The 14,454-nt window shown below is 41.8% G+C and overlaps 1 protein-coding gene across 2 annotated transcripts in view; it reads right to left on the bottom strand.

The window, feature by feature from the left end:
• Positions 1-14,454, bottom strand: part of GSPT1 (G1 to S phase transition 1) — a 34,626-nt gene that overhangs the window by 13,866 nt on the left and 6,306 nt on the right. For both annotated transcript variants that reach the window (XM_004750360.3, XM_045072247.1), the window contains exons 2-7: positions 7,046-7,090; positions 6,884-6,925; positions 5,893-6,120; positions 4,864-4,897; positions 1,334-1,411; positions 497-677 (exon numbers count right to left, since the gene is read on the bottom strand). In XM_004750360.3, the coding sequence (XP_004750417.1) occupies positions 497-677; positions 1,334-1,411; positions 4,864-4,897; positions 5,893-6,120; positions 6,884-6,905 (543 nt within the window). In that variant the 5' untranslated portion in view covers positions 6,906-6,925; positions 7,046-7,090. The remainder of the gene's footprint in view (positions 1-496; positions 678-1,333; positions 1,412-4,863; positions 4,898-5,892; positions 6,121-6,883; positions 6,926-7,045; positions 7,091-14,454) is intronic.

Raw genomic sequence — 14,454 nt, 5'->3', positions numbered from 1 at the left:
GCGTGCTTTTGAATGTCACAATGTCTAATTGGCTTCAGATTTCGGTAAATGTTTCTTCTGATCCCCCATCTTCCAAAATCTATGTTGCAGTTCAAACAAGTATGTGATTCAGTGCTGGTACAGTAACAAAACAAACAAAAACCACCCCGTGAAACAACTGAGGCCTTAAGAAAACAGATCATTTCTTACTCAGTTCTGCACACATGGCACACACGGTATGTACAAAGTGGACCCAGCCTGGCATTTAGTGGGTACTAAACTCTGACACAGTTGACACAGTCATAGGTAACAGCAATGGCAGAGAAAAGATGAAACACGTTTTCCGAAGGGAATCCAATTACGAAGATCTCTTGAGCAGATGAGTGAGCCGAAAATGAAATTTGTCACTGTGTCTTACAGCACACTCCAACCTCCACTTCAGCTTTGGGAGGATAAACTCAAGCACTGAGCGGGGCTGCTCACAAATGTGCAGGTGAACCGGCAAGGTCATACTTACCAGTACGGCCAAATCAGCTTGAGAAGCACCACCTATCATATTCGGGACAAAACTCTTGTGGCCAGGGGCATCCAGAATTGTGAAATGTTTCTTTTCTGTTTCAAAATAGGCACGGCCCACTTCTACTGTTTTACCCTTGTCTCGTTCTTCCTGATTTGTATCTAAGGCCCAAGACAGATACCTGAAATAATTTGAAAATAAGGTTAACATTGCTAAAAACGTAAGGTTTTAAGATATTCCCCTAGCACTAAAGGCGTAATGATGACATCCAGCCTTGTGTTCGGCATTCACTTAAAATCATCAACAGGACAGGGGTGCCTGGCTGGTTTAGTCAGTGGGGCACACATCTCTTGATCTTGGGTTGTGAGTTTGAGCCCCACAGAGATTACTTAAGAATAAAAAAGCCGTTTTTTTTTTTTTTTAAATCACAAACAAGACTAGACTGAAATGAAAATCAAGAGAATGAAACTTCTATTACTGTGATTCAAACACCTGGGAGCTTTTACAAATATCCAGTCAATTACTGGGTATCCCCTGATTTTTCAAAGTTCATGTGATGCCACTTCCCTTTTATAAAAGCCCTGTCAGAAAAAATTTGAAAATTAAAAAAAATTAAATAAATACCTATATTAGTACCTGTTTTTGCTAACTGAAAGATGCAAGTTGTGAGGTCAGCAGGAGCTGATCTACTCTGTAGTATAGGGGAAAGGAAACCTCTCCTCTGTTATGACACCACTTCAGACCTCACACACTTAGATAACTAAGTAGACGACAACAGCATTAAGCAGGCAGTCCTTCCCTAACTGTAATTTATAGTGCCGTAAATGTCTACTATACCAAGTTTCTCTGTTCTTCTCTTTAGCTTCTCTTTCATATTTCTCAAGTGTCCTTTTGTCAACCATTCCAGTCAAATACCTGGAAACAAAGAAAAAAGAAGTAAACAGTTACAAATTATTCAGAGAAGTCAAGAAGCCCTTCAGGGGATTTCAACTCCAGAACACAGCTATTTTAAAATAAAGGAACCACTGATGGATGCTGAAATCGAAGAAAGTATCACAGGGGAAGATATTTACATGGTCTCAAATTCTCTCCTCCCAGATAAAGGGGAACAATAGTAACTTTAGTGCGGAGAATCCTGGCAGACAACACGTTTGCCAAGCAATCCTGGCTAAGAGCACCAGAAGTAGAGAACACACTGAGAACTGACGGGAGGCACCCCTGACAGGACGCTCTGGGAAGCGCACAACATGGCCCGTGTGATAGTCCCGCCCGACTGTACAACCTCAATCTAACCGTGAAAAGGCTCAGTCGAACCCACACTGAACAGCACCGTCAACAGCGCCCTCCGGACTAATGACAGTTGTGAGTTGGGGAAGAGGAGACTCGATGCAGTGTCGTAAGCCGGAGGGGACTGAGACAGAACGACTGAAATGTAACGGTGAATCCTGGAAGCCAAAATTGACACTCATAGAGAAACTGGTGGAATTCTAGTGTAAGAGCCACAGATTAGTTAATAGCACTGAACCAATGTTATCCTAGTTTTGAGGGCTGTACTATGGCTATTTAATGTGTTAACGCTAGAGGGAAGGCTGAATGAAAGGTATATGGGAACTCTGTACTGGCTTTGTAACCTTTCGGTAAGTCTAAAATTATTTCAGAATAAACTTTTTTTCTTTTTTTTTTTTTTAAGATTTATTTATTTATTTATTTGACACAGAGAGAGAGAGAGAGAGAGAGAGAGAGATCACAAGTAGGCAGAGAGGCAGGCAGAGAGAGAGGAAGGGGAGCAGGCTCCCCTTGAGCAGAGAGCCCGATGCGGGACTCGATCCCAGGACCCTGAGATCATGACCTGAGCCGAAGGCAGCGGCTTAACCCACTGAGCCACCCAGGCGCCCCCAGAATAAACTTTTTTTAAATCTTTCTGAAGATTTTATTTATTTGCCAGAGAAGAGAAAGAGAGCACAAGCAGGGGGAGCAGCAGCCAGAGTAGGCAGAGGGAGAAGCAGACTCCCTGCTGAGCAGGAAGCCCCATGTGGGGCTCCATCCCAGGACCCTGGGATCATGACCTGTGGCAAAGGCAGACACTTTACTAACTGAACCACCTAGGCATCCCAGAATAAACATTTTTTAAAAATTTATTTTAGAGAGAGAGTGCAGTGCGATTGGGGTTGGGGGGTGGGGTGAAGAGAAGCAGACTCCTTGATGAGTGCAGAGCCCCACACGGGGCTCGATTTCACGACCCTGAGATCATGACCTGAGCCAGAACCAAGAGTCGGACACTCAACTGACTGACTCCCCCAGGCACCCCAGAATAAAAACTTTTTTAAGGGGCAAATATAAATATATATAAAAGAAGTGTTGTCTAGGTAATTAAATCTTATTAATACATTTCAGAATTTAATATTTTAAAAAAACTATTCAAAATAGTAATTGTAAAACAATTCCTTAGAAATACTGAACTGCTTCCCTTGACTCAATCCAAACCAAAGCCTTCCTGTTCAAGCTTTCATCTCTGTGGGTTCTCTGCAGAGTCATCGACAGTGCACGTTCTTAACCAGATGAGCACAGAATCCTAGTGAAATGCCCATGAAAATTACAGCCTGTAAGGAAAACATATACATTCTCCTAATACACAAAATCAAATGGGTCCAACACTTCCATTCACAGAGCCTTAGTTAAGGATCCTTACTTAGTAACTTAAAGGTGTGTTGTTGAATTTTCAGAAATAACTGGGAAGATCACCAACTAAGATTACAAGGCAAGACAATGAAGATATGCCCTCTAGATCCTCTGATGATACAGTTTAAAGAAACAGATCTAATACAGCAAGGATTAAAATTGTAAAACCTTAAAAAAAAAAATCTCTATCTCCAATGTGGGGACTTGAACTCACAACCCTGAGACCAAGAGTCTCAAGTTCTACAAAATGAGCTAGCCAGGGGTACTGAAATTATAAGACCTGCTAATTAAAAAAAATTTTCTTCAATGCTAGAATCCACTGCTGAAGATCAACCAGGGTGTTTTCATACTCGGACAGCTTCTGTATGTAATAAAAAGTTAAGATAACAAATTATCTTAGCATGCTAGCTAGACTACCGGTCTTTGATTAATCCACCTAGGATTTAAAGAGTTGATGAGGGGCACCTGGTGGCTCAGTAGGTTAAAGCCTCTGCCTTTCGGCTCAGGTCATGATCCCGGGGTCCTGGGATCGAGTCCCGCATTGGGCTCTCTGCTCAGCAGGGGGCCTGCTTCCTTCTCTCTCTCTCTCTGCCTGCCTCTCTGCCTACTTGTGATCTCTGTCAAATAAATAAATAAAATCTTTAATAAATAAATAAAGAGTTCATGAATAAGGAATAAGCCCCCCCCCACGACCAGATTCATGTGCTGGTTTTCATTATTCCTAAGAAAATTATATTTAAAGCAAATTATGATTTCCTATAACCTGGGGTTCTATATTAGCTTTTATTTTCCTTTAAGAAAAAAAATTTTTTTTTTAATTTGAAAAGAGACACAGTGAGAGAGGGAACACAAGCATGGGGAGTGGGAGAGGGAGAAGCAGGCTTCCCACTGAGCAGAGAGCTCGATGTAGGGATTTGATCTCAGAATCCTGGGATCATGACCTGAGCCACCCAGGCGCCCCTATATTAGCTTTAATTTTTTAAAAATCTAAAATACAGCCTTCGTAAATATACTTAATGTTCCAGAAGAGTCTGACAGCGATAATAAAAGAATTTTAGGGAATACCTAAAATCTATCAAAAAATACTAGCAATTATCACACTGCAAAAATTCCTTCTTAACATCACCTTTCTTTTCTTTCTTTTTTTTTTTAAAGATTTTATTTATTTATTTGAGAGAGACAGTGAGAGAGAGCATGAGTGAGGAGAAGGTCAGAGGGAGAAGCAGACTCCCCATGCAGCTGGGAGCCCAATGCAGGACTCGATCCCGGGACTCCGGGATCATGACCTGAGCCGAAGGCAGTCGTCCAACCAACTGAGCCACCCAGGCGTCCCTTAACATCACCTTTCCTTACAGTTTAAGGTCTTTATAGCATTTTCTGGAGACCTGTTTTATCTCCGTTGTAGGACTGTATGTTTACAATGCCCAAAATTCATTCAATCAAGTTAACTCTATTATTTGACAAAAAATACAGACTTGGGGCGCCTGGGTGGCTCAGTGGGTTAAGGCACTGCCTTCGGCTCAGGTCATGATCTCGGGGTCCTGGGATCGAGTCCCACATCGGGCTCTCTGCTCGGCAGGGAGCCTGCTTCCCTCTCTCTCTCTCTCTGCCTGCCTCTCCGACTACTTGTGATTTCTCTCTGTCAAATAAATAAATAAAATCTTAAAAAAAAAAAAATACAGACTTACATTATTTGTCCTCCAATGGTTGACTTGCCAGCATCTAAAAGGAACAACAATATCAATAATGTGCAAACTACAGGCATAAAGGAAAAACAAAACAAAACAACCCCCCCCCAAGAACCCTGCTATGTGCACTATTACCAATTAGCACATATAATTACATAATTTCAGTTGTAAAAGAAGCTGCCAAGACCTCTTGCACCCAACAATGACTTATACTGATAGAACTACTTTACTGATAAGCAGACTTTTTCAACAGACTGCTCTTTGACCTTCAGCTCAAAGCACAGCAGCAAAAGAATATAAATTACCCAAGGGGAATCTCAGGGGAGAGCAAAAGTAGCCAAAGGGCTGTGAACTACATTTAGGTAGTCTGCCTTTCACTAATATTAGCAAATACAGATGTTCCTTTACAAATTTCAAAGGAGTTCTTGCTACTAAAAAAGTAGTATGGTGTAGCATTATATCCAGGAGAAAGCAGAGACTAAGGGAAACAAAAAAGGACACATGATTCTGTGTTCCCTTCTCATGATTCTGGGCCTAAGTCAGATGGTCAGACAACATCTGAGCAAATTAAATAGGGTTTTGTTTTGTGCTAAACCGGTTATCTGACAAACATCCAGAAGTCACTCCAAATTATTTTCTTCATCACACAAAATTAAAACTAGGTTAGATGAAGCTCATAAAATTAACACATTAACTGAAGTTCACACAGAACAACAGGCCCGTTTTCTAGGATATTAATTACCAGATGTCATAATATGATTAGCCACCATTGGGGGGGGTCTACAAACCATTGTGCATCCCATACAAATATACTGAAGCTTTATTTTCTTCCAGCTTCCATGCCATTACACAATTATTTATTTGTCCAACAAAAGCGCTGGTGATATTTTGTCAGCTAAAAAAATCTAGCGAGTTAAAAAATCAAAACATTTCACATTAATTCTGTTCAGTTCCAATAAACATCTCCAGGTAGCTGTTCGATGTAGCTAACGACAGGTCATTGCTTCATTGCAGAGGAGTGCAACTTACCTACGTGTCCGATGAATACCACATTTACGTGTTCTTTTTTAGGAGCCCCAGGGGGTGCGACCACAGATTTAGGTTTTGGTATTTCCTCTTCCTCCTCCATCATTTCTTGGGTGCCCTCCTCTGGGGGTCTTCCATCTCCCAAGGAACCACCCCCTAACTCTGCTTCACTTATTTCTTCTTTGTGCTCCCATGATTCTTCCGGGGACATTTCTGTCTCCCCATTTTCTACTGAAATAAGACATTTAACTTAGTATTCTGAAAAAGACTTACAATCTGTACTGTAAAACACAGATGCCTTTAAACAACAAATAGAACTTTGCATATTTAGCTCTATTTCCTAACATCTAGTGAAACATAAGCAGGAAAATCTCTTTCACAACAGAAAAGGATCACAGCTTTCAAGTCAGCCCCACTGCTGACATCAGAGCTGACTCAGAGACTCTGAGAGACTGCTATTTTAACAAAGCTTCATTTCCATAAGGACAAACTGGAAACAGGAGATGTCCCGTTCCTAAGGGCCCAGGGATTCCAGTGTCAGGATGTCCTGACAAAGAAAACAGGAAAGTTTAAAATCGGAACGTGCGACTTATAATACCTTTGCTTTTCCCTCTGCAAGTCATTTGGTATCAACTTTATCAATGACTTGGGGAATCCGACACCCTTTAGAGTAACAAGGTTGCAAAAAGGAAGGAAATTTTTCACAAAGGACATGGAATAAGCACAAGTCCTTCAACTGCCTTTACTGCTCTTCCACTCAGCTTTCCCATCTGCGGTCACTCGGGGTTATCACTCGGGGTATCACTCGGGGTATCGCTCGGGGTATCACGGCAGTGCTCACGGCCACCCAGTCCTGCTTTCTAAATCCCAACAGCAAAGACTCAAAGTCAGTTTTAAATGCAGGCATTACAATAAACCACGACACTTACATTTGCACCTTACATCCTGAAAGGGTTTCATATTACTGTATTAATATGGTCAGAAATTTTCTTACCAACAGGTTCTGAAAGTTCCATGCTAACAGCTGAATTTGAACCTAGACAAGAAATTGAGATATAATATGTATTTACAAAACAATTATCCAGGCTTCACACACTATAGACAACTTAATGTTTTCTCAATTAGACATTCAAAGGGTCGTATCATAAGAAATTACCTTCACACAATAATGACTGTTCCTCCTGAGAAGGTTCCACAGGTGCTGTTTAATAGAAATAAGTTCAATTAAAAATTAAGTCCTATACATCCATTTTCATCTATCTTTTAAAATACAGTAAAAATAAAATTTCAGTAACGCAACAAAAACCTCAATAATGCAGACCAATAGCAACTAACTCAGGTGTTCACATCAGAAGTCTCTGTTTAAAAATTCTTTTTAAACATCGATGACTATAGCCGATTTTACATTTTCAGTAACTGAAATGTATTTATAAAGGTATGCTGCTTCTCTTAATTTGCTTCATAAAACTTTTCCAAGGCATTATAAAAGTAATCTGCAGCCCAATGCAGATCAAATTACTAAGTTCTGCTCAAGAAATACACATTATGACTTCTCTAAATTCTCTCTTGGTAGCTCTAGCCCAAGAAGGCTATGATTAGCTCTTTTTAAGATCCCATAATCACACATTATTACTAAGATCCTTGAATAAATTCTACTGGATGCCAACAAAATAAAAAGGACATTCACATGAAGTCCTTGAAATGCAAAGGATCCTTTACAACATGTCAGAAATGATGATTACAATGAAACCAGTTTTGCCCTGTGTTAGAATTCTAAGCTCAAGCAACAACCCGGTTTCCACAGAACTATTTTTCCATGCAAATCTACTTATGACATCCCTGGAAGAGAGGAATGAGAAACATATACTGATTAATTTACAAATTTATAAATTTTAAAAAATATCTGATAAACCTAAATGATATTCCAATATGAAAGTGCCCTTGCTTCAAACAAAACAAAACAAAAAACTCCAAGATGCAAAAGGTATCAAAGAATCTGAAGTCACCTGAACCCTGCACACCAAATAATAAATAATGAATTCATAAACTGCAAAGCCTGTATTTAAAATCTCTGCACAGAAACACCTGTAAGTCTAGACAGTTTGGGGCCCACTCTTCAACAAGGTGAAGTGTTGAAGGAAGTGATTTCCTGTTCCTGAAAGGTAAAGGGCGACCAAGTTCTTCCAAAAGAAGTGACATGCTGAGTGTCACTTGGAAAGGTCCCTGTAGAGTGGAAAGAGATAACTAGAGAGGGGGGAAAAATACCACTGGCAGAAAGACCAACATCACCACTACAGGCAAGCACGCCCCACGAACCTGTGACTGGTCCCACCAGCGAGGAGGGGCTGCGTGCAAAGATAACTGAGGCCTCATCTGGCAGGAGGAGGAAGTGAAAGGTCTAAGCTGACCCCAGTCTACAGGATTTGAATATAAACAGAAACTTTAAAAAAAAATCATTTGAACAAGGTCTGGGAGGAAACAGGAATTATATTTCAGATGTAACAGAAGTTACCTTTTTTTAGTTTTCCCATTTCAAAGAAAAGTTTATGGGTAGGGGAAGGAAAAATTGCTCAATTTTCAGAGAAAGCCAATCTGTGCTAAGTAAATCAAGTTCATAAGCCTCCCTCGGGCTGGAGGGGGCAGCACAGCGTTAGCGGTAAGGGGCAGGCGCTAAGCTGACGCCGCCTGCTTTAAATGCCGCCTTGCCACTTGGGAGTTGTGAGATGCAGCTCCGTCCCTGGACTTCTGGAAACCACTTGCCATCCACCTGACAGGACCGCTGAAACAGCTACATGAGAGAATACATTTGCTTGGTGTCTATTAAGTACCTCCTGGCACCAAGCAGTATTCGACAGTCGAATCTCTCCCCACTAACCTGCGCCAGGATACTCTCAACCCTACCAACCAGCACAACTGACTATTAAATGTGTGCCAGGCTGGACCGAGGCACCCACGAACCCACACAGTGCTGGAGGCAAGGGCAAAGTAACTCCAAATGATTTTTAACAAGCCCTGATGTGCTGACTCATTCAATCCCCTCCAAACACCCTAAAGTCCGTAACTGCAATCACTCCATCTAACATTCGGACAAACCCGACCCAGCTGGGCTTTTCCAACTTAAGACAAGCGCCATCTCGCCTGTCTTCAAACAGCCCCTGCTGAAAAATTACTCGATAAAAGTACACTGAGTCAGAGATGATGCAGTTAGTGTGTCAAGGCAGGAAAAAGATCATGTAGTAAGATACCCCGAACTGAGGCTGAGCTTTACAAAACCCAACAATACACATACCTGACCACCCAGTTCTAGAACCAAGTCTTAGGTTTACAAAAACACAATACACACAGAGAACTGTAAGGCACTTCTCAGAATAATGACATCAGCCACGAGACCACCTCTGTGGCTGCAGAATGCACCTTAATGAAAATCTGCTCACAGCTTTATTTTTCAAAACATCCTATTGGTAATACATCTGCCTTAATTTTGTAAAGCTCACAGGGACAGAGAGAGTCAAGCACCAAAATCAATTAAGTGCTTAATATATACCTCGGTATTAAAGGGCCCCAAAATAAAAAGTTGACCATACCTTCCCCAAGGTGGAAAAAAGCTTTCCATGCATCCAGACACAGATCACATTATAAACCTAATGGCAGTGTTATTGACATTCATGAACTGGTATTTCTGCAACTATGAACCAGAAAAGTCAGATAGAGCACAATATTCTTTTAAATTTAAATTTAAACTTCTCAATGTAATTGCATCCGGCCTTCTCACATGCACACAAATATGGAAAGGTAAACCTTTCCAGTTCATTCTACTCATAATGCATATCACATCCTGACTCTACTAGCACCAACAAGCCCAGGCTTAGAATTCTATTGGGGCCCAAAGTCATCTGTTCATGGTCAACAAACGGATAGCCATGATTGCTCAAGTCCAGCACAGTTCATATTCCCAGAGAAGGAAAAGTCAGTAAACCTCCCAAGAAATAAGGAGTGACATTATGGTTTCATATTTGCCAATGGTGTTTCCATGTTCAGAAATACACCTTGTCAAGTATTCAAAAAAGGAACAATTCTAATTAAGTGGGAAAGTAATCAGTGCATCAGTGAGTAACCTGCCATATCCCAAATTAAAAGGGAAACTAATCCTCTGGTTCATGATAAAGGAAGATTAATGAAGTAGGTGTGATACTGGGTATATCACCACAAATTTTAAATCAAGAAGTGAAAGATGTTACCAGAACACTGTCAGACAGTATTACTGCCTGTGCTTTAACACCGATGATAATCTGAATCTTACAACTGTTAGAGAAGATCTGATCCTGGTGAAATAAGCCAGACACAAAGGGTCACATGCTGTACAATTTCACGCATATAAAATGTTCAGAATAGATAAATGGACAGAGACAAAGCAGGCTGGAGGATGCCGGAAACTGGGAGGAAGGGAAGGGAATGAGAAGTAACTGCTTAATGGGCACGGGTCTCCTTTTGGGATGGTAAAATTTTAGAACTAGACAGAGGTGGTGACTGCACAACACTGGCTGAATTAGTCACCTTAAAATGGTTAATTGGGGGTGCCTGGGTGGCTCAGTCATTGAGCGTCTGCCTTCAGCTCAGGTCGTGATCAGAGAGTCCTGGGATCAAGCCCGGCACCGGGATCCCTGCTTGGCAGGAGGCCTGCTTCTCCCTCTCCCACTCCCCCTGCTTGTGTTCCCTCTCTTGCTCTGTCTCTCTGTCAAATAAGTAAGTAAAATCTTTAAAATGGTTAATTGTGTGTTACATGGATTTCACTGTAATTTTTGTTTTTAAAGATGTATTTATTTGAGAGAGCGAGCAGGAGGAGAGGGAAAGAGAGGGAAGCAGACTCCACACAGAGCATGCAGCCCAACACCAGGCTCAATCTCATGACCCTGAGATCGTGACCTGAGGGGAAATCAAGAGTCAGACGCTGAACCAACTAAGCCACCCAAGCGACCCACAATTTATTTCACCATAATTTTTATAACAAGTATATTTTTAAAAGATCTGATCATGGCTCTTTCAGTCGACAGAGCATGAGACTCTGTCCTGTTAGCGAAATGTTATGCTCATTAAAGAAAAAAATAAAAACAATGTTAGTGCTGTCACAGAAGTCATAGTGTGTTACATTGTACAGAAGTGAAAAATGAGTTTCTGCTGTGATGGACATGTCATCTGTGCTGCTGACAGGACAGTCCCAGACCACATGTGGCTATTAAGCATTTGAAAGGTGGTACCCCAACTGAGGGATGGAATTTTAAATTTGACTTAATTTCAATTAATTAAAGAGCCACAAGTAGAGGCTCAGCGGGTTCAAGCCTCTGCCTTCAGCTCAGGTCATGATCTCAGGGTTCTGGGATCGAGCCCCACATCGGGCTCTCTGCTCAGCAGGGAGCCTGCTTCCTCCTCTCTCTGCCTACTTGTCATTTCTGTCAAATAAATAAATAAAATCTTAAAAAAAAATAAAAAAAAAAAAGAGCCACAAGTGCACAGCTCTAGCTGCTCTCACACAGCTTCCTCCATTGTGAGAACCGGCCACACCCGACGCTCCACTTTCATCACACTCCAGGCCCGGCCCACCATCTGAAGGCTAAGGATCCCTCCTCAGAACTCCTCTAGGACAGGACCCTCCCTTCAATTATAGGTGCATAGGTGCACACACAAAGATCTTCGTTCTGGTTCCTCAGGAGATCACAGACTTCCAGAACGATGGCGGTTTTCTGAAATACGGAGACTTTTTTCTTTACTCCTGTAGTCCCCACAGGCTGGCCCAGCACATGTACCACAGAAAAGAAACACACAATTGATTTTACTGAATTTTTTTCCGCTTTCTTTTTGTTTTTGCAGGGTTAGTTCCTCGTGGTCTTATTGGTTCAGTTTTCTTTTCTTTTTTTTTTTTTTAAGATTTTATTTATTTATTTGACAGGTAGAGATCACAAGCAGGCAGAGAGGCAGGCAGAGTGAGAGAAGCAGGCTCCCGCTGAGCAGAGAGCCTGACACAGGGCTCGATCCCAGGACCCTGAGATCATGACCTGAGCTGAAGAAAGAGGCTTAACCCACTGAGCCACCCAGATGCCCCTTGGTTCAGTTTTCTTAGCAGTCTTACGTTTACTACGTTCCTGTCAGGGCTCAAGAGAGTAAATGTGAGAGTAAATGCCATGTGCCAACTTTTTAACACGGGGTTAGAGAAACAATATCCAAGAGATGCGCAAGTACAGCCTGGTAAGGAAGGAACCCTTCTCTGGCGCTCACGTGACCACGCAGTCTCACCAAAACTGCACGCTGAGGTGTTTTTCTCCCACAAACAAAATCAGAGAACAGTAAAGGCAGACATCAGAAAGAGCCCACAAGAACACGTACAAAGGCCCATGGTTTTGCTCTAATTACCTAACACTCTAAAAATAAAAGGCATGATGTCACAATAGGGAACACAGCTGTTTTAATGATTTTACGTCATCGTTTCCTAAGACGCACGAAGACGCAATTTCTAAGTATTACTTTAGAGCACTGTCTCCTTCTGAGAATGTTAGTCGGCTCCCACTGAGACAGAACACGGAGACAGTGGCATAGCCCACACACTCGGGCTCCTTTTCTGAAAAAAGCATCTCGGCCAAAAAGATCTTTTAATATCAAATCACCAGGAAAGGGCTAGCAGAGTAACCATTACGAGAATAGCTTTGAAATCAGACCTAGATTCTAATCGTAGCTCCTCCGTTCAGTCATGGATGTCACCTTGCTAATTTCCTTAGCTTCTCTGAGCCTTAATTTTCTAATCTGTAAAATGTGTTAACAGTACCTACAGTGTGGTGAAGATTCCACATTAAGCAAGTGTTAACTGCTCAGTACATTTATGATTACAACAAGCAGTTAAAAGTCCCATAGTAATAACAAAAATTTAAGAATGAAATACAAGGGACGCCTGGGTGGCTCAGTTGGTTAAGCCGCTGCCTTCGGCTCAGGTCATGATCCCAGCGTCCTGGGATCGAGTCCCACATCCGGCTCCTTGCTCCGCAGGGAGCCTGCCTCTCCCTCTGACTCTGCCTGCCACTCTGTCTGTGCTCGCTCTCTCTCTCTCTGACAAATAAGTAAGTATAATATTAAAAAAAAAAAAAGAATGAAATACAAGAAAGGCAAATTTCTGAGTGAGAAGACCCTCGCTGTTTGGAGTATTAGCTCTAGGCATACCCTCCTTCCCATTATTAAACAGTGATGTGTGCAGAGAGCACTGAACAAGCAGCTGGCAAATGTGGATTCTAGAATTAACCATAGCCTTAAAGCTGTAAGTGACCTTAGGCCTTCACTTAGCATCTCTAGGCTTCAGTTTCTTTATCCAAAATGAGCCATTTTATTACTGCTGGGGTCACTCCTAGCCCTCACTTTCCAAAACCCTACTTACTCAATCACTTACACAATGCTACGTACCAACCTGATCAGGCTTTCTGTAGAGTTAAGTCACACTGGATTCTTCAAACAACCCTACAATATTCATCTATGGTTTATATCCCACCTAAGTCAAAAACAATTTAAGGTATACCTAAAATGTATCAACCGAAACCATTTCAGGCTGCCCCAATAAGGTACAAAGAGAACAGAAAAAACACGTGTATGTGACCAAAATCAACCCCCAAAGGAGATGTAGACAGAACGCTTAGCAGTATGGAACACACTGGAGTTCTGCAGAAATGGTCAATCAGGAAACTGCCCCAAGGACATGCACAAGGACACACTTTTTGTTTGTTTCAAGCGAAGTGAGCTACCATTACCTAATCGGAAGGGGGTCTGGAATTTGTGTCACCACTCTCAGGCCAGGCTAATAACAGATGCTCAGAAAAACCTTACTGAATGTTTCTCTCACCTGGGAACTAGAATTATGCTGGAAATCTGGTTCAACTTGGAGTAAGACACAATCAGCTTTCCTCAAAACAAAGCCACTTATGAAAAAACCAAACACATCTACAGGCCAGCCATGTTTTGTTAAAATCTACTGAAAACAAGGATTCACACCTTGTATGAATCAACGATTGCAGAACTACGACTGTTCTCAGAACAATCAAGAATTAGGGGTGCCTGGGTGGCTCAATCGGTTAAGTCTGCCTTTGGACCCTGGATCATGATTCCAGGGTCCTAGGATCAAGTTCCCCATAGGGCTCCCTGATTGGCGAGAAGCCCGCTTCCCCTCTCCCATTCCCCCTGTTTGTGTTCCCTCCCTTGCTGTGTGTCTGTCGAATAAATAAATAAAATCTTAAAAAAAAAAAAAAAAAAAAAAAGAATCTTCAACTTCTTGGCCAAATTCTTGCTTCCCAAAGATTTTAAGAACTGTGAAGAGAATGATGCAATCCTAAATTAACAGGCCCAACAGATACACCACCAGGACTGCACTAACTCACTGCTGCTCATACAAAAGAGACAACAAGCAATGTAAAAAGAAAAGCCAGCAATGCTCATGGGGACCCGAGGCACAGCAGGGTACAGGGGCACAGACAGACGGGAGCTCTACTTGTGCTGGGAGGAACCACTACACTGTCCACCTGAAACTGACACTGTGGG

Source organism: Mustela putorius, unplaced genomic scaffold, assembly GCF_011764305.1.
Source record: "Mustela putorius furo isolate JIRA1106 unplaced genomic scaffold, ASM1176430v1.1 tig00004007_pilon_pilon_pilon, whole genome shotgun sequence".
Classification (NCBI taxonomy): Eukaryota; Metazoa; Chordata; class Mammalia; order Carnivora; family Mustelidae; genus Mustela; species Mustela putorius.
This window is presented reverse-complemented; position numbering and strand designations above follow the sequence as displayed.